Source organism: Bufo bufo, chromosome 1, assembly GCF_905171765.1.
Source record: "Bufo bufo chromosome 1, aBufBuf1.1, whole genome shotgun sequence".
In the NCBI taxonomy this organism is placed as follows: Eukaryota; Metazoa; Chordata; class Amphibia; order Anura; family Bufonidae; genus Bufo; species Bufo bufo.
Genome location: NC_053389.1, coordinates 647,005,953 through 647,026,108, shown reverse-complemented (window position 1 = coordinate 647,026,108; position 20,156 = coordinate 647,005,953). Strand labels below are relative to the sequence as shown.

Below are 20,156 nucleotides of genomic sequence, written 5' to 3'. Positions count from 1 at the left end.
TTCTTTGGCATTCTTCACATCTGTGTCATGTATTACCCCCTCAGACCCTGTTCGGCCTGAAAATTGCACTGTATGTATGTTCTATGCGATTTGCAATTGCCAAAACACATGCAACCTAACCAACATAAAACCTCCAACTAAAAGCTTAATAACATCTGACAAACACTGTCAAAGAAAATTTTCCATTAAGAAAAATGTTTCTAATTAGATCACATGAAAAAAACAAAAGACTTCACGAGGAACTAAAAATTTATTTTTCAGACTGACTGTACTAAAACGGTCTTGCTCCTTGATCTCTGGCTTCAGATGTGAAACTTGTGCTACAGTCCAAAGTGCTGTATAAAAGGTTTCTATATTGAAGCATACACTGAAACAAGGTCAAGATGATGAGTGTATACAATTCTATGAGACCTCTTCCATATCCACATCCTCTTGTAACTTCTGAACCATTTTGTCTTCCAACTTTTTTGCTTTTCCTGGAAAATAAAATATTAAAAATTAAAAATACATAATAGGCTACAAAAAAAGATCAAGGAACAAATTACAAGAAAGGAACAGGAGGAGTCCTGGGGGAGGGTTCTGAGCTAGCTTTCCTCAGCCCACATTGACTGACCATTCTCTTGTTACACACAAGCAGGGAGAGCCCTTCTGAGATGCTTCGCGATCTCGACAATACAGATTACCGAAGAAATCGCGAATGCATTCCGTTTTAAAATTACAGAATTACAACAGCCCTCACATTCACACAAAGAGTTAAAACTTTCTCAACCCAGAAGTTAATTCACCTTTCCAGCTATAGCTCACAGAGCAGAGGTAAAATTAGCAAGTCCTTGCCAAAAGATTCTTCCTGGTCCTAGGAGCACCCCCTACTAGGTTAAGTATCCATCAATCTGATATTATCTTGACAAAACCCCGTAAAAAAGTGCCCTCTCGCTAGTCTGAGCGGCCCCAGGACAGCAGGGGTCTTAACACCCCTAAGCCTGGTCAGAAACTTCAAGAAAGAGTGACAGATTTTCTCTCTCTGGGGCAAGAACTGCCCCGTTCCAATTACCCAAGGCTGGACTTGTGCGTGTCATAGCCACTCCCAGCTATAGAGTGGGTAAAAAAACAGGGACCCACTCAGGTCTGGGGGTCCTTCATCTACCATCTGAAGCCGAATAACATCACGACCGCCCGCCATCTTGGATTATTTCTTGCAAAGACTATCGTTCACTGGACTCTACCACGGTAATTCTGAACTTACAGACATTCTATTCATTTCAATCTCACTTATTTCTATCCAACCAATCTGTTCGACTGGCAGGTATATTTATCTGTCAGTTTTAATGCATCTGTGTATAGCTTTTATAATAACGCTAACGATTTAATCGTTCCAGTTTTGCCCTTGTTACCTGATTATTTGGTCTATGCTAAGAACTCTGTCCTCAGAAGAGATATACTACCGCATTGTCTTATTTTTATACATTTATTAGCTAGGTGGCGAATAACCGTTCCTTCCCTTTAGGAATAGCTAGCCAGGGTCTCTTCGGCCCAATTAAATACGAAGAGTGGCAGCAGCAAAGTTATTTGATTTCCAGCGCATAATAAGTGTGTGAGGGAACCCTAAAAGTTCTGCAAAGTGCCCTGCAACACTGTTGGATTTTTGTCGATTCTGGGATTGCAAACCGTGCTGTGACCCCGTTCAGTTTCACAGTGTTTTGAGGCTGCGATGCCATACAGTGATCTTTGGCTGTGCAACAACTGTCAAAAGACAGTCACCACAGCGAAAACAGTGTTCACAACACGTTACAGGTCTCTACATATGACATATACAAAATGTTGTAGTAGAAAATTGCAGCACACAGTATTTTTCTTTGCCGTTATATTTTAATCTTATATCATCATATGATCATCATGATCCAGTGCAATTACAGGGTATATAAGGCAGGCATGTACAAATCGAAATAGCGACCGGACGTTTCCGCTGAAGGCCCTGACAGGCCGAAACGTCCGGTCGCCATTTCGATTTGTACATGCCTGCCTTTTCTTATTTGGTGGTATGCAGACTTAAGGTACCTGCACTCGAGTGCAGGTTGACAAATTCTGCATGGATTTTTGTGCATTTATGCAGCAAAAAACACACGTAATACATTTGCAGCAGATTTCACCCTTTGCCATGCACAAAAATGATAAATACATTTTAAAAAACTGCACAAACAACTGACATGCTGTGGATTTCTAAATCCATACAGGCAGGTCAATTTCCACACGGAAATAAGCAGTGTACATGAGCTTTAGAAAATCTCATTCACTTTGCTTGTTCTGTATTATGCGGAGCTATTTCTGCAGGAAAAAACGCATGTAATCCACAAAATGCGCAGGTACCCTGGAACTGGCCCAATGCAGATCTAAATGAAAAGGCTGATGGAACCCAATGGCACGCTTAGTGTGTACGCCAGGAGCTTTTCCAGGTGTACCCGCTAAGCTGAGACAACAAATGTGATCTGAACACAACCCAATAAAACCAGGAAAGGTACACCTGGCAACAGCTAATACATAAAGTCAAATATTACATAACAGTTGCCCCAAAAATAGTGATTTGGGACAGGCTATCTTTAAGGTACTCAGATAATTAAAACAGCAAAAATGACAAATTAAGAAGAGTGAAAATCCTCCTATAGACTAAATGACTTACCAGCATGTGGAGCCCGGATAAGATGTATGTTCTGTTTGACTTCTTTGATATCCTGAGCTTTCTCCAGCTCTTTGCCTTTCTTTAGTCTACAAGAGAGACCGTGTGTTAAACCTTACTTAGCAGAGATCCTTACAGACTGAGAAGCCAACCGTCAGCGGCTACTGTCTTACCTGTTCATGATGAATCGAGCCTGTCGCTTCCGCTTGATCTCTTCTACTCTCTTCATAGCCTCAACTGAAAGAAGGAGTTTCATAAATATTTTAAAGTGCTAACAAAATGCAATACTCAAACTAACGGGACTAAACTTGACTCTAAGCACTGATGCACAGTGATGTTCACACTATACTATATTGACAAGAATGCGACTGGGTGGAGGGAAGATCAGACTTAGGAAAACAAAAAAGCTAAGTGATAACCATTAAACAGGACAAGCATCGGGACAATAATCAGGGATGAAAGTTTGTACAAGCATTTGTTCCCGATGACTGGCCCTGTGTAGATGTGCTGCTGATAAACTGCCAAACAAGCAAACGCGCCTTCATCAGGTGATCACATTTCATGAGGCACCAAAATCCTGGTCTCTCAGCAGCACACCGTCCTGTGTAAACAGGAATGTGCTACCGACAATCTGTATGTGGGCGAGCAGTCGAAAAATGCGAATGCTTATTCCCCATACAGAGGAGGTGATTGCTGCAGGTGAAAGCAGCTGTATCAGCGGGGCAATGACTGGGAACGGTTTCTTCCCGATCATTGCCTTGTGCATCCAACCAAGTTAATGCGCCCTTGCTTTGCTCATGTAATTTCACCAGCAGAAGGTAGATGGCACTAACATATGTATCAATACTGTTTTAGCAGAATAGAGGAAATGTATCTTCCCTATTCCATAAAACAATAAAATAGCCCATAAGTAAAGTGTACATTAATAAGTATTTTGAAAAAAAAAAAAGGTTACCAGTCTTGCTCCACAACTCCCTCTGGTATTTAACTGGTTCATTTCTTCTCTTTTCAAATTCAAATGAATTGTCCTGCACAAAATGATATGAAGTGATTAGTAATAATATGTGGCAAACTCTACATATCTACCCTTCACAACATGATCTCATGTGATGAGTAATATGCCATAGACGTTATATACCTACCCTGCACAACATGATCTCATGTGATGAGTAATATGCCATAGACGTTATACACCTACTAGGGCTGCACAATATGGGAATTTTGTGTGATTGCGATTAGGGCCCTAAAAATTGTGATAACGATATGCAATACGATATTTTAAGGGAATTGTGCTAGAGGTCTATTTGCTTGGATTTTCAAGGCAAAAGCACACAGAAATTACTGATAATGCTGAAATGTAGTTATGTTTAACTCCAGAACTGAAATGCACAGTGTTTTTCAAAATAAAACATCTTTTACTAAATTAAATAACATATTTGCATTACTGCAAAAGTACAAAATACAAAACTTGCCATTTTCTTAATAGCACTGCACAGAACAGATAAACAGAATAAATAGAAGAACATTTGTTCATTAAAATAACGACTTGCCTCCAGCCCCTCCTCCCTCCCCGCACTGTAACTGATGTATCGCCGGCCGCGCTGTGCAGCATAGCGGCCGGCGATACATCTGTGTCAGCCATGTAAAAAGTCAACCGTCGCTTTTTGGGGGGGAAAAGTTTGTCTTATAAAGCGAAAAATATGGTAATACAATTGCAGCATTTTTGGGTCGGCCAATTGGCAATTGCGATTTATTACGATATATTGTGCAGGCCTAACACCTACCCTGCACAACATGATCTCATGTGATGAGTAATATGCCATATACGTTACATACCTACCCTGCACAACATGATCTCATGTGATGAGTAATATGCCATATACGTTACATACCTACCCTGCACAACATGATCTCATGTGATGAGTAATATGCCATATACGTTACATACCTACCCTGCACAACATGATCTCATGTGTTGAGTAATATGCCGTATACATTATACACCTACCCTGCACAACATGATCTCATGTGATGAGTAATCTGCTGTATACATTATATACCCTACGGACCAGTGTTGGTTATCAGTGATGCCACACGGACGTGGGGCCATCTGTGAGTCCATATCTCCTGTCCAATTCAAGATAGCTACATCCTAGTCCATCTATACCAGACCCCACACTACATGAACCAACATCCACAATACCAAGCCCCAAAATAAGGATAATATATAAAATGTCCAAACATAACTAATTAATTATGTATTGTGGCCCACAAAGATATGGGACATTCACAAGACCCTGGAAGTCTAACAAACACAACACCCATCATCCGCAATTCAATAAGAGTTTCACGGTGTATAGACGAAAGTCGAGACTCATGGACCCACCCAGACACATCACCATGCGCAACACCACTCGCTATACATATGTGTATACAGAAACATAGATACATACACTCATAATAGACCAAATCTCTCACTCCATAGATTTATACAAGCTACATCTCCATCCAGTCCCTATACTCAACCATACACCCTATACAATCACACCCCAAGACTGTCCACAGTCTGTCCCCAATTTCAACCTTCACCCCTTAACATTTTATTCATATCTAATCTCCATTCCCAAGTTCTACCCCCAACAGCAACTGTATTTTTCCTCACTGGATCCCACTCCTGGTTCCACATTGCCAGATTTTGACGTTCTATAATGAAACATTTGCTTCAATTAGCCAAAGACCAACCCACTTTTCAATCAACCCCAAATGATGGGCTGCACCCTAAATTGATTGATTAACTCCTAATGAGTCAGCCTATAAATTCCAGGCAGACGCTGCAAGTCCTCCACTTACTGATGAAGGGACCAAGTGAAGTCCCGAAACGCGTTTGGGTACGGAGGATTATTGCCATTAGAGCAATAGCAACATACAAAGAGGGACCTGGAAGCAGAAGCGCTCCCCTAACATCATTTGCACTCTCAAACCGGCCCGGCAGATCCCGATCACGTGACCAACACTAGGTCACGTGCATACCTAACAACAGACGCGCGCGCTTGGATACCACGTGGGACGCCGTCAGCCGGAGAACAGAGCTGCAAGCAACATTTGGAGCACCGACGAAAGACATCACCGCGTGGTGGGTAAGTGATCTCTGAACCCAAGACAGTACGGGACGCCGTACCGAGGTCCAGAACACCAATTCCCCCACAGGTTGTTGTTTCTTTCCTCCACAAGCAAAAGCTTCACATTGTATACTATACAGGATAGTGCTTTTTTATCCATTTTTCCTTTTAGCGCTACCTTATATAAGCTCTAGTCCCACATGGGACCACACTGTGTATGATTATATTTTACAAGACTTGACAACTTCTTTTTTTCGCAACCTATATATCTATTTACTTATAAAGGGACATAGACTGATCACCAACTGCTGGGAAAGGATATTATATCCATAGAAGCCCACCAGAGAAGATCCAACTCATGGTCAATAGTACCAGTAGTACATCTTATTGACCTTTCCAACTTTTTTCATCTTGAAAAGTACATTATTTTTCACAGATTTTCTATTTTTTATTTTTATGTCCTAATATTTTTACTTTTTATCATTTTTTTCCCACCTGTTTTACCACCTTTTTTCCACCACTTTATATACTAATTATCCTAATGGACTAGATACCACTAATTTTCCCACACGGATCTATCCTAAAAAACTGGTACCAGCCACCCCTTATCTGGCACCCACCACAAGTGCCTAGATTCCCGCACTCACTCACCTATGCTATAAAAATCCCTATCTTATTTTTAAACTAGTATTTTAAATTAAAACTACCATTATTTATCCCACTTATGAGTGTGCCTGCTATCTCCTTATTTTAAACTCTCTTTCTTTGACTGGGTGAGTCAAACCAGCAGTTCAGCACCTCAGCCATTCTATTGAGCAGTTGAGCCGCCTTATCTCTCTCTTTTTCATGTATACATTATATACCTACCCTGCACAACATGATATCATGTGATGAGTAATCTGCTGTATACATTATATACCTACCCTGCACAACATGATATCATGTGATGAGTAATATGCCGTATACATTATATACCTACCCTGCACAACATGATCTCATGTGATAAGTAATATGTCAATAGGACTGCATCTGTCTACGCCAGTCACACAGACAGTGCCCATGCATTGGGGACAGCAATTTGCAGTCCCCAATGCATGATATGGGCAGCACACGTTCGTGTGCATGAGCCCTAATGCTGTGACTTTTCTCAGCAGAAAATCAGTGTGGCTTTATCTCCATATAGTGAATTATTGCAGATTATCTTTATATAATGGCACACATGACCACCTCTCCATTCACTGGGGACCTGAGAACCCCATTCTGGTGGGACCCCCATTTCAGACATTTATGGCATATGGCAAAAGGGCTCAAGCAGTGAAAAAGGCTACTTTCACACTGGCAGCAGCAGGGTACGGCAGGCTTTTCCGGTGGGGGAACAGCCTGCCTGATCACTGCTAACGCTAGCCCACCGTGCCGCAGGAGGTCCGCTCTGGCCCCATTCACTATAACTGGGGTGAGCTGGAAATCTGGCCACAGCACGGCAAACAAGCAGAGAGGCGGCCAGACAAAAAACACAGCATGCTGTAGTTCTCTGCCAGCCGCTTCTCAGCATGCTTGCCGAGGCCAGACCTCCGGCCCGCCCCCATTATAGTGAATAGGACCGGGGCGGACCTCCAGCAGCAAGGTGGGCTAGCATTAGCACTGATCCAGCAGGCTGTTTCTCCCGCCGGAAAAGCCTGCCGGACCCTGCTGCCAGTGTGAAAGTAGCCTAACACAGGTAGTGTGTGAAATACACGCACTACAAGGCTGGGGCTATTTATCTTACAGCCAAGGACGAGTGAATGGGCTCATACTGCAACCAACAAGTTGCTGCAACTCTGCCATTACAAGTCACAAGACATCCAGTCCTTACCACAGTCAGCTCTTTACCAGCCCCCTTCCTGAAGGCTTTGGTCCACCTGATCTTTCTGGGATTACGCTTCTTCTTGAAGTTCTTGTGACATTTTGAGCGGCAGAACCTGAAATACTTTAAAAAAAAAAAAAAAAAAATATTTTATATATATAAAAAAAGGAAAATAATGGCGGCACCGGAAGAATAACACAAGGAGGGTGCTATGTCCAGGGATGTAGCAGCTTACCCCGTCAATGGAAGATGAAAAAACGGACAGCACTCCAGGTAAAAGTAAGTGGTGTTTTATTCACCCATGTGGATGGCAACGTTTCAGCTCATACAAGAGCCTTTGTCAAGCTTGACAAAGGCTCTTGTATGAGCTGAAACGTTGCCATCCACATGGGTGAATAAAACACCACTTACTTTTACCTGGAGTGCTGTCCGTTTTTTCATTATATATATATTATATATATATATATATATATATATATTAGACATTCATGATTCACCGCAGACAAGTATCTCTCCTGCCTGAGGCAAACCGCCATCCCGCTTTCAACACAAAACTTTCTATAAACTCATAATCCGGTGTTCTAACAAAAATCCTTAATCGTGAAAATACCTTACCCCTCGTTACTTCCAGGGGTGTGCGCCTCAGTGTAAGCACACTACCACGGGTAAGGAAAAAATTACAGGGAGCGCTGACTAGCGGACATCGCGCGTGCACCCTCAGGGGTAAGGAGATCTGACGGTCTTTTCTCCTTACCCTCACACTGCGCACACCCGGATTGTAAAATCTCCTTACCCTCATGAGGGTGAGGGTGAGGGTTAGGGTTATGCCCCCCCCCCCCACCAATATTCTGCACCCACGACCCTGATGGCTGATAGTTCTGGGAACAAAAGGAGATTTCACAATCCGGGCCTGCGCAGTGTGAGGGTAAGGAGAAAAGACCATCAGATCTCCTTACCCCTGAGGGCGCACACGCGGTGTCCGTGAGTCAGCGCTCCCTGTAATTTTACCTTACCCGTGCCTTGGTAGTGCGCTTACGCTGAGGCACACCCCCCCAGAAGCTGAGGCGCACATCCCCAGAAGCTGAGGCGCACACCCCTGGAAGTCACAAGGGGTAAGGTATTTTCACAAAGTAAGGATTTTTGTTAGAACACCGGCATTTATTCCTCTAATCAATTAAAGTTATAGTAGCAGGTTTCAGGATAATAGTTTATACAGGGCTGTCTTCCTGAAAAGGTCATACATTACAAAAAAAATAATATTATATATATATATATATATATATATATATATATATATATATATATATATATATATATATAAACACATACATAATATGTACATGCCAGGCACATTGCCCTGAGACAAGTGGCCAGTGCCAGACACATGCGCTACTACAGCATCACATACACCGAGGTGCCCGTAACTCATGGTCACTGGACCGGGCGGAACCAGCACCGCTCACCTTGCAGTCGTTCCTCACAAACATCATCCCGTGCCCCGGGTAGATGGGCGCCGAGCAGAAATAACACTTCTCGATACGCATATTGACTGCTCAATCCAGAGGCCGTGCGCCCTGGAAGCAGCACGAAATGCGAAAGGAAGTGACGTCAAAGAGACGCCGCTTTCCTCTAAGGCCAGAGCGTCTAGTAGGAAGCTAGCAGGCAGCCTTCCACTACAGCGACACCTGGCGGCGCTAATGAAAAGTGTCAAATCTCATTACTGAAGCCACTGTGCAGGTTATGAAATATGCCAGTTTACTGCGATGAAAACGTGTAATTACGTCAGGATATATTGTGTTATTAGTATTACAAGTAGTGATGGTAGGAGCATTCATGGAGTTAGAAATACTTTGCAAAATGTGCAATCAAAATAGATTACAGGGGGAACCTGTATGAAAAGCTATATAGTCCTGCTTTACCCAGTATTTGTTAGGGGAAAACATAGCAGTGCATTTCTGTTCCCAGTACTGTAGTGCATGCTGCATTGTGATCAGCACTAGTCCATGCTGGGTACTTTATCTCAAAATATATACAATATGGTCCAATATATGTTATCCAATGGAGCCTGCTAGGGTTGGCTTATACACACGGCCGTAGTTTTGGTCCCCATCCGATCTGGGTTTTTTGCGGGGGCCGCAACAGATGCAGACAGCACACCCATGTGCTGTCCGCATCAATAGAACGTCTTATTCAGATCCGTTTTGTGGACAAGGATAGGACATTTCTCCAGGAGACAAAAAAAACAAAACAAAGCGGCAAGCACTCGGCCGGGATCCGTGTTTTGTCGTTCTTCGATTTAAAGACAGCAAAACACGGCGGTGTGTTGGAGCCCTTATAGTGGTTGCCTGATTGGAGTCGGGAAGGAACGTTTTCCCTAAAAGGAGTATAATTGGCTTCTACCTCACAGCGGTTTTTGCCTTCCTCTGGATCAGCTTGCAGGATAACAGGCTGAACTGGACGGACAAATGTCTTTTTTTTTCAGCCTAACAAACCGTGTAACTATGAGTATGCACCACATACAGACAACACCCTCTTAATAGGGTACCATGCACAAACCCTTTGAAATACATGGCTGCCAATGATATTCTGGATCCTTCAGATACAAACCCTGATTACAGTCTGCTGTAGGGGTCCAAATGTCTTCCTGAGACCTCTGAACTGCTGGGTTATGAGGTGAAGATTGCTTGAAAAGCAGTGATGCATGATTTATAGGAACTCACTCCATTCACAGTGCGGTCACAATAAATAGTGAATTTGATAACAGAAGATGCTCCGTAGAATGTGACTGCCGGCCATACAGACTGTGACTCGCTGAATATTGCGCAGTGGCTGCTAGCTGCAGGAATGGACTACATAACCATAAGAGTCCATTCACACGACTGTAATTTGGGTCCGCATTCGTTCCGCAATTTGCGGACCCATTCACTTTCAATGGGTCTGGAACAGATGCGGATCCGCATCAGTTTTTTTCGGGATCCGTTTTTTCAGGATCCGCAATTCCGTTACTGAAAAAAATAGAACATGTCCTATTCTTGTCCGCAATTGCGGACCAAAAAAGGCCTTTTCTATTATAGTGTCTGTGATGTGCGGTCCGCAAATTGCGGATCGCACATTGCAGGTGTCCGTGTTTTGCGGATCCGCAAAACACTTACGGACGTGTGAATGGACCCTTAGAATATACAGCTAAACAGAGTTCATACCTCACCAACTGAACACTCAGTGTCTCCCACTCACATAGCACCTCCTCGCCTCTCTGTGCCAACGTCCCTCAAGGCTCTTCGAACTCCTTCTGTTCTCCATCTATACTTTCAGACTGGGCCAGCTCCAAGTCCCATGGCTTCCAGAAGCACATCTATGCTGAGGACACTCTCTGGTCTATAGCTACCTTCACATATAATAGTCGTACCTGGCCAGCTATTTTAGACCGGGAGGCGGACACAACTGATATATGTGTACTGCACTTCAGTGCACAGATGTGGTGTATACTGATAGCAGATAGAGTGCACTCGGCACCGGCGCTAACAGGTGTCATACTACGAAACTAAATTTGGAAACTCCACTGAGTATGCCCTGGAGTGCTCCCTTTCAGTATTAGGCCTCTTGCACACGACCGTGGTTTGGTTCCGCATCCGAGCCACATTTTTTGCGGCTCGGGTGCGAACCCATTCACTTCAATGGGGCCGCAAAAGATGCGGACAGCACTTCGTGTGCTGTCCGCATCAGTTGCTCTGTTCCGTGGCCCCACAAAAATTATAGATCATGTCCTATTCTTGTCCATTATGCAGACAAGAATAGGCATTTCTATAATGGGCCGTCTGTTCCGTAAATTGCGGAAGGCACACGGGCGGCATCAGTGTTTTGCGAATCCGCAATTTGCGAACCGCAAAACGCGGCACATTCATGTGCAAGAGGTTCATGCACACGACCATATGTATTTTGCGGTCTGCAAAACACAGATCCACAAAAAATACAGATGACGTCCGTGTGACATCTGTATTGAATCCGTTTTTTTGCAGATCCATTGTAACAACGCCTATCCATGTCCAAAATGGACAAGAATAGGACATGTTGGACATGCAGAATGGCCATGCGGACATATGGAAACAGAATGCACATTGAGTCTTTTCTGTTTTGTTTTTTGAGGACCCATTGAAGTGAACGGTTCAGACTACGGGCCGCAAAAAAAAAACAGAACGAACACAGAAAAAAAATACGTTTGAGCCCTAAAGAGCCCTGCCGCACATGCTTGCTCTTGCGATCCCGGACACCAGAGACAGAGAACACACTGCACAAGCACATCTAGATTACAATGGTAGCTGCAACTCCTGACGAGGAGCTCTATACACTAAAGCCTCATTCACACGTCAGTGTTTGGTCAGTGATTTCCATCAGTGATTGTGAGCCAAAACCAGGATTGGAGCCTCCACAGACATAAGGTATAAGGGAAAGATCATCAAATGTCTTAGGCCCCTTTCATACGGGCAAGAATTCCAAGCGGATGCAATGCGTGAGGTGAATCCGGACCCATTCATTTCTATGGGGCTGTGCACATGAGCAGTGATTTTCACGCATCACTTGTGCATTGCCTGAAAATCACAGCAAGCTCCATATTGTACGTTTTTCACGCAACGCAGGCCCCATAGAAGTGAATGGGGCTGCGTAAAAATCGCAAGCATCCGCAAGCAAGTGCGGATGCGAAGCAATTTTCACGCACAGTTGCTAGGAGACGATCGGGATGGGGACCCGATCATTATTATTTTCTCTTATAACATGGTTATAAGGGAAGATAATAACATTCTTAATACAGAATGCATAGTAAAATGTCCATTGAGGGGTTAAAAATAATAAACAAATTTAACTTACCCCATCCACTTGAACGTCCTTGTGCAGTGGCTACTAGAGAGAGACTCTCACACTAAGGGCTCATTCAGACGGCCGTATGCTGTCCACAAAAATGCGGATCTGTTTTTTTTCGGACAGTTCAGCATGTCCGCAAAAAACAGATTGCACTTCACAGATTTGACTTCAATAGGGCCATGTTCTGATTTTCACTGACAAGTATAGGATGCCTTCAAGATTTTTTTGCCGAGCCGTGTAATGGAAGAAAAGGGCCCCATAGAAATGAATGGGACAGCATCTAATCCGCAAAAAAACGGATCCGCATTTTTGCGGACAGCAATGAGCCCTAAGAATTGTCAACTGTCATTTAAACCGTTAGTGATCAGCTTGTTTTGGGCCTTAATGACCAAGTAATTTTGTTTTTCATCATCCTCTTCCAAGAACTATAATTTTTTAAATTTTTCTATCAATGTCTTTTGCGGGACAAGGTGTAGATTTTAATGGTGCCATTTTGGGGTTCACATAGCTTACTGATTAACTTTTATTAAAAGAAAGGAGTGTGTCATTAGAATTTTCCATGTCAATATATTTCAACAAAAAACATAAAATCCTACAGTTTTCACACTGGCCACTAAGCCTAATAATAGGCGCCACTTCTTGGTCTGTACAGATCCCTTTACTGCAGTTACTTATCTGTCATTCTAATTCTGCATGTAATGATGACACTTCTGTGTATAGATAAGAGGATCCATCATTCATGGAAGGTGATTGTACTAGGGGAGAATAGATAAGCTATGACAATCACCTCTGCACAGGTCACAGAGCATGACTAGACGACTCTCCCATAAAAGTCAATGAGGTCCCCTCCATGTGGCTGTAAAGCAATTTTTTAATACTTTCTAAATGCTGTTAAGAGCAGATCAGGGAAGATGGCCGCCCCCATAATGATGTTCAGAAAATAGTATAAAGATATCTGCAATCAGAAAATAAGAACAGATTAGAAAAAAGCATATGTGTTGCTATCTTGTCTGCATGAAATTCCATGTCAGTGCCCGTCTCTGGTTCAGGAAATCTCTGTGCACCCAGGTCTGGATGCTACAAAACTAAAAACATGGATAACTGCTACTTGTTCTCCCCTCTCGTCTGTTCTTTCTCTACCTTGGCCCCTGGTGCTGTTGGACACAACATCTTGATGCTGGTAAGGGACAGCACCCAGAGCCAAAGAAGAATTAGGCCTCTTTCACACGAGCGTGACGGATTAGGTCCGGATGCGTTCAGGGTGCATTCAGTGAAACTCGCACCATTTTGCAAGCAAGTTCAGTCAGTTTTGTCTGCGATTGCGTTCAGTTTTTTCCACGCGGGTGCAATGCTTTTTGATGCGTTTTTCATGCACGTGATAAAAAACGGAATGTTTACAAACATCTCTTAGCAACCATCAGTGAAAAACGCATCGCACCCGCACCCGCACTTGCTTGCAGATGCAATGTGTTATTCACGAAGCCCCATTCATTTCCATGGAGCCAGGGCTGCTTGAAAAACGCAGAATACAGAACATGCTGCGATTTTCACGCAACGCAGAACTGATGCGTGAAAAACAAGGCTCATGTACACAAACCCATTGAAATGAATGGGTCAGGATCCAGTGCGGGTGCTATGCGTTCACGTCACGCATTGCACCCGCGCGGAAAACTTGCTCGTGTGAAGGGGGCCTTAGAGCTGCAGAAGAGAAGCAGGGACAGGAAAGAAAAATTCTAAGTTTCTTGTCTAAATTCTGGGTTGTTCATTGGGGTCTGGATTGTAAAATTGTAACTGACTAAAAATGGCATCTTAAAGCACCATTATGGGCAATCCCATCCCTCTATATTGCCCTCACCTAAAGGTAGTTATACTAAGGGGAGTACACAGGGAATGTGCAGGAAAAGCCTCACCCTGACACTGCCAAAGTGTCCATCAAATATATTTTCAAATGTTGGCAACTATGTCGCCTTGATTTCTGTCCATCCATCTACCACACAATATATTTTCTGGAGAAGATCATTCGCCAGATCAATGATACCATAAAAAAATTCATGAGACATCTTTATTTGATAATAGATTTTAATATATTTCATTGTTTTGTAAAACATCTGGATACAAACAATATACATCATCACCTCGTCAACACTATGCCATTTAAGTATATGTATTAAATCTCACTTTAAATCTTATTTCAGACCAATATAAAAAAAAAAGAAAAATATTCTTCATTTTGTAACCAAGACAGCAAATGGCCTGGCCCAATAGGACATGCGATATAAGTACAAAGACAACACTTGAAAAAGTAGCTGAAGACGAAGAGTAAAGTGTATTTGGCACGGCAGTACCCGGGAACACTCACACTACTTTGCATGACTGCTCTGAGAAGGCACTCAATGTTATCCTGTATGTCTGCAGTGGACGGACTACATTTAGCAGGAAGCTCAGAGGGAGAAGATCTAGTCTGTTTACTGGTAAGGGATCACTAACACGAAGTATGCTGTCTGCTGGGAAGAAAATATCATGGGTTTAGCAGTTACTTTCCGATATTGAGGTATACCGCTAATGTACAGTGCTACACTGCATCAATGTAAGTGACAGGTAAAAAGCGGCATGGTGCAGTCACCACTTCTGGAGAGGGAATTCTACCCAAATACGAAGCCTTACAATCTACAGATGAATAAATAAGTGAGGAAACTAGTGTTATGTGTATGTATAATGTCTGTATATGTACAGTGCAAATCCTCTCACCTTCTTGCACCCTTTGCAGAAACATAATGGGTGTATTTAGAAGCTTTAGATACTTAAAAAAAAAAAAAAAAACTCATGCCATTATTAGTCCTATTTTTTTTACAATTCACATCTGCTTCTAAACAGTGGAATAAGAGATTTAAAGTTATACAAAAAGGAGCGTATTTCAATGCTGGGAACTTGCGTGGCTGCTAACCTTCTCAAATCCAACAAAAGTATGAAAAAAGGGGCTTCAAATCAGTCTCATTGTAGGAGTGTGTTATGGCAGGGAATGGTTTAATTGTTAATGATTTGGCCCTAAATTAGGTCACAGCTTCACTTCATTGGAATGTATTTTACAACTATATGTTAATGTAAGGATGTTTCCTATGAAACCATTTTATTTTATTTTTTTAAAGGGTTGTACAGTCAGTCATTTTTTTATTTTATTTTTTAAAGGGTCGGAATGACATAAACCCCCCCCCCCAAAAGTAGTGATACTCCAATCACTGATCACCTACCGCTCATGTTCCGATGTTTCCCGGTCCCCGATGGACTCTTATTCCTGGTCTCTTTCAACACACAGGAAATCAGTGCTTCGCTAAATCACTGACTGGCTGAACATTTTATTTCCTGTGCGTCCAGACCAGGAAGTAAGGAGACAAGAGAAACCAGGAAGCATCAGAACGGCAGTAGTGGGGGATCGGTAAGGCGAGTGTGAATTATTTTATACCATTCTAAGCCCATTTTCAAATATTTGAATCAGCGGGACAACACCTATAATCAGTCCTTCCAGCCTGATATATAGGAAGTAAGATTTCTTACCATTATAGTGAGTTTGGTATACAAAATGTACAGGATGTTCTGTTGAATTGCAGATGTAGGAAGATATTACAAATATGAATTTCTTATTATAATGCCACATTACATCTGAGCACAGGATTACCGACTCATTATTCAGCATTGTTAACTGCCCCTATTAATAAATAAAGCTGTAGCTATAAAAAGTAGTACAAAGGCAAAGTGGCGTTACTAATCAAAACCACGTTACAAAATATCGGGGCAAATATTGTTCTTTTGGTAAGTTGAAAGATAAAGTAATCCTTAGCCTCTATTTAAGTTTACAATGATAGACAATAATGGAAATTCAATGTATATCTATATTATCTTGTCACCAATTAATAATATTAGGAAGAGAGAACAGCCCCCAGCCAAGAGCACCACAGAAGTAGTGAAGAAAAAGTAAAATAGCTGTCGCTGTTATCCTCTGAGTGCACCATTTTTAACCGAGTCTTTGTATTATTTTGGCCTCTTAGAACATTGTGGCAGCATCTCACCAGGACCAGTGTGGAACTGTCTCTGTCCTAAAGGGTCCCAAAATGCAAATATGGCACATACAATGTCATCGCTTAGAAACAGCCCTGGAGAACTTTTGCTGGTTTTTATTCTGCACTAATTTCCTGTTGAAACATAAGAAATCGTATATATAATTTGTGTATTATTAGCTGTGCACACATGCATAACAGGGACTGTATAGGTATTGCTGGGAAGCCTAAACATACTGGAAGGGGTCAGAAATACTGCTTAAAAAGGAAATGCTGGACGGCAACACTACGGTGAATACATGGCCGTATGCTTATGTAAAACCAATTATGAATAGCACATTTTACATGAAAATAAAGCAGTAATGCTTCTGGATTTTTGGAATGTCGCACTAAGTTCTGAAGTAATAACGTTAAAAAGTATATTCAGAAATCATGACCACAGAACTCCAACAGCACTAAGGGGTGGCATTATGGGTGTATTTTAAGGGGTGGTCTCAGCATCCACATTTGCCTTTGTCTTTGTCCTCATTTAACTGCTCAGTAGAGCTATGGCCATTGGACCGGACCACCCCCTGAGGTATCCAAGACTTGTCCACACACCGTTCCATCCGCTTCATGATCAGATCCAGCAAAGTCTCCACCGCCTTGTTCACGTTTGTTCCATCTACAGCGCTAGTCTCAAAATAGGGGATTCTGCAAAGAAAGAAAACCATATCACTGCGCGTAGGACTAGCCAGAATCTTCTTAATCTCATAGCCTCAATTCATAGGCCAAGACTCACTTAAAGCGAACCTGTCACCATGATTTTGCGCATAGAACTGGGGACATGGGCTGCTAGATGGCCGCTAGTACATCTGCAGTACCCAGGTCCCATAGCTCTCTGCGCTTTTATTGTGTTAAAAAACCTTTTTGATCCATATGCAAATTACCTGATATGAGTCCTGTAGCCGGAGATGAGTCAAGCGTCAAGGAGCCCAGCACCGCCCCGCGTCCTCCGAATCTCCTCCTTGCCGGCTGACGTCACAGAGCTGGAGCGCCGAAATCTCGCGATGCGCGAGCTAGCGCATGCGCAGTGTCGGCATCATGTTCATTCCCTGTGCTGGCATCAGCACAGGGAACGAACTACGCATGCGCTAGCTCGCGCATCGCGAGATTTCGGCGCTCCACCTCTGTGACGTCAGCCGGCAAGGAGGAGATTCGGAGGACGCGGGGCGGTGCTGGGCTCCTTGACGCTTGACTCATCTCCGGCTACAGGACTCATATCAGGTAATTTGCATATCACTCAAAACGTTTTTTTAACACAATAAAAGCGCAGAGAGCTATGGGACCTGGGTACTGCAGATGTGCTAGTGGCCATCTAGCAGCCCATGTCCCCAGCTCTATGCGCAAAATCATGGTGACAGGTTCGCTTTAAGGCTACTTTCACACCTGCGTTAGGTGCGGATCCGTCTGGTATCTGCACAGACGGATCCGCACCTATAATGCAAACGATTGTATCCGTTCAGAACAGATCTGTTTGCATTATGAAGAACAAAGTCAAAACGGATCCGTCCTGACTTACATTGAAAGTCAATGGGGGACGGATCAGTTTTTCAATTGCACCATATTGTGTCAGTGAAAACGGATCCGCTCCCATTGACTTACATTGTAAGTTAGGACGGGTCCGTTTGGCTCCGCATCGCCAGAGCGAAATGGAGGCGGAACGGAGCCAAACTGATGCATTCTGAACGGATCCTTATCCATTCAGAATGCATTGGGGCTGAACTGATCCGTTTTGAACAGTTTGAGAGCCCTGAAACGGATCTCACAAACTTAATTCAAAACGCCAGTGTGAAAGTACCCTAACACAAGCGGTACTATAACAGTAAGTGTTTTATGGCCATGTCCATATTTTGCATTCTGTATGCAATCCGCATTTTTCTCACTCCCATCACTAGAAATTACTATTCTCCTCGCTAATAAGGACAAGAATAGGACATGTTCTACAATTTGCAGATCGGACATCCATGTGCAGTCCGTTTGCTGTGCAGACCCATAGAAATTAAAGTGTCTGTGTGCTATCCACAAAAAAAGTAGATCAGACACAGATGCAAAATACGGTCGTGCTCATGAAGCCTTACACTGTATTTCAATTCCACCAAGACTTTTTTTTTTACAGGAATGCAAAGTAAAAAAACAAATACAAACTAAACTAATGTCCTCGAAAAGATATTGTATGATCAACTTTAATGCAAAAAATATGAAAAAAAAATGACACTGAAGCTTGAATCGCAGCATGTCACGAAAATAAACGGCAAAGCTGGACAGAGTCAGATATCCAGCCAATCAATCCCCATAATATTGGGATAATCCGCTTTAGACCTCTCTGTTCTTACCTATTTCAAGGAGAAATAAAGGAACCAAAATATGTTAAATTCAAGCTGTTGGAAACCAGTTCCCATCTGTCTGCCATGTACCAGATGTTAAATTGACAAAATTCTAATGCCTATTGCCAATCTTTTTATTAAAGGGTAACTGTCATATTGTTTTTATTTGCTAGTTTATTAGAGCTAGGCATGTACATCTGAGTTAGTCTGTCAATGATTGTCAAAAGATCTGTAATTACCTTATAATAACAGCTTTCATTAATGTCCTCTGTCCCTTTCCACTACTCACTTAAAAGATAGTTGCTATGGCTTGTCTGTCTCTGGCTAGGAGGACAGAGGGGCGGTCCTTCACACTGCATGCCTGCATTAGACTTCAGAGTGAGGAGGCGTGTCTCAGTAATCCAATCCGATTGGCTGGCAGGGAGCTGCTGGCTACAGCAAGTGTGTATGGGAAGTTTGGGAAAGCAGTTTTGGCCTCAGAGAACTGGCAGAGGAGCCATCTTGAGAAGGGCCTCATATTTCAAATGTTTAAACAGCCGTAAGTAAGGGAAAAACTCAAGGAAAAGAGTGGTATGTGAAGAAACTAAAGATTGCTTTATGCATAATGCTGCTGCAGCAGTAACATATGCTAAAATAGATTTTTTTATGAAAACATGACAGTTACCCTTTAAGTCTTCCTGATAAGTGATGATCAATTCCAGTTTCTGTCTACATGATAAATACCATACTCGAATTGCCCTCCTTTATAAACACACAATAAATAAGGCTAGCAGACAGGCGTTTCACTATATCTATAATTGTACTTTGGTCACTTCAAATATTTGCTGTACAGAAAAGACAGATTAACAGGGTACGCTTTGCACCACTGACCTACATAACATTTCCCATGTACAGAAAGTATTAGGTGTAAAAATATGAACACAGTTTCTTGATGTGAAGTCACTGCGTTATTGTTCCACAAGGGGGTGATAACGGCAAATAATTACAATGTCTACAGTTGTGTATCAAATTAAAGAAGCCAAATTACATAAAAGGTGCGTTCACATGTAGTTTTTGTGGCTTTCTGCCATTTTGAGCAAAATTGCAGCAAAGAAAGAACACAACAATTCTGCAAAAACATTAAAAAAAATAAAAAAATTGGTGTGTTGCCAGAGTTTTACCAAACTGAAGCATTTTATTTGCCATCACTGGAATCAGGCCAAGAATGAACACAGAGAAGTTATCACGGGGGTTGTGGAGGCAATATGA

General features: G+C 42.5%; 2 protein-coding genes across 5 annotated transcripts in view; both read right to left on the bottom strand.

Annotated features, from left to right (window-relative positions):
• Positions 1–231: 231 nt before the first annotated feature.
• RSL24D1 (ribosomal L24 domain containing 1) lies at positions 232–9,247 on the bottom strand. The gene is made up of 6 exons (XM_040413929.1): positions 9,097–9,247; positions 7,643–7,756; positions 3,627–3,699; positions 2,845–2,908; positions 2,675–2,760; positions 232–476 (listed from the first exon to the last, which is right to left on the bottom strand). Exons 1-6 carry the CDS (start codon positions 9,175–9,177, stop codon positions 403–405), a joined length of 492 nt encoding a protein of 163 aa, XP_040269863.1. The 5' UTR covers positions 9,178–9,247; the 3' UTR covers positions 232–402.
• Positions 9,248–14,551: 5,304 nt separating this feature from the next.
• RAB27A (RAB27A, member RAS oncogene family) overlaps positions 14,552–20,156 on the bottom strand; it is an 86,991-nt gene continuing 81,386 nt past the window's right edge. For 3 of the 4 annotated variants that reach the window (XM_040413924.1, XM_040413926.1, XM_040413925.1), the window contains exon 6: positions 14,552–17,235. In XM_040413924.1, the coding sequence (XP_040269858.1) occupies positions 17,037–17,235 (199 nt within the window). In that variant the 3' untranslated portion in view covers positions 14,552–17,036. The remainder of the gene's footprint in view (positions 17,236–20,156) is intronic. The other variant, XM_040413928.1, reaches the window with a different exon arrangement.

What these genes read in the sequence shown, in the direction of transcription:
- RSL24D1 (XM_040413929.1), bottom strand. Translation starts at nt 9,177, where the DNA reads ATGCGTATCGAGAAGTGTTATTTCTGCTCGGCGCCCATCTACCCGGGG. An exon ending in GGAGTTGTGGAGCAAGACTG is followed by an intron (nt 2,909 to 3,626) that starts GTAACCTTTTTT and finishes TCCTTCTTTCAG; the next exon opens with TTGAGGCTATGAAGAGAGTA. An exon ending in TATCCGGGCTCCACATGCTG is followed by an intron (nt 477 to 2,674) that starts GTAAGTCATTTA and finishes TTTATTTTCCAG; the next exon opens with GAAAAGCAAAAAAGTTGGAA.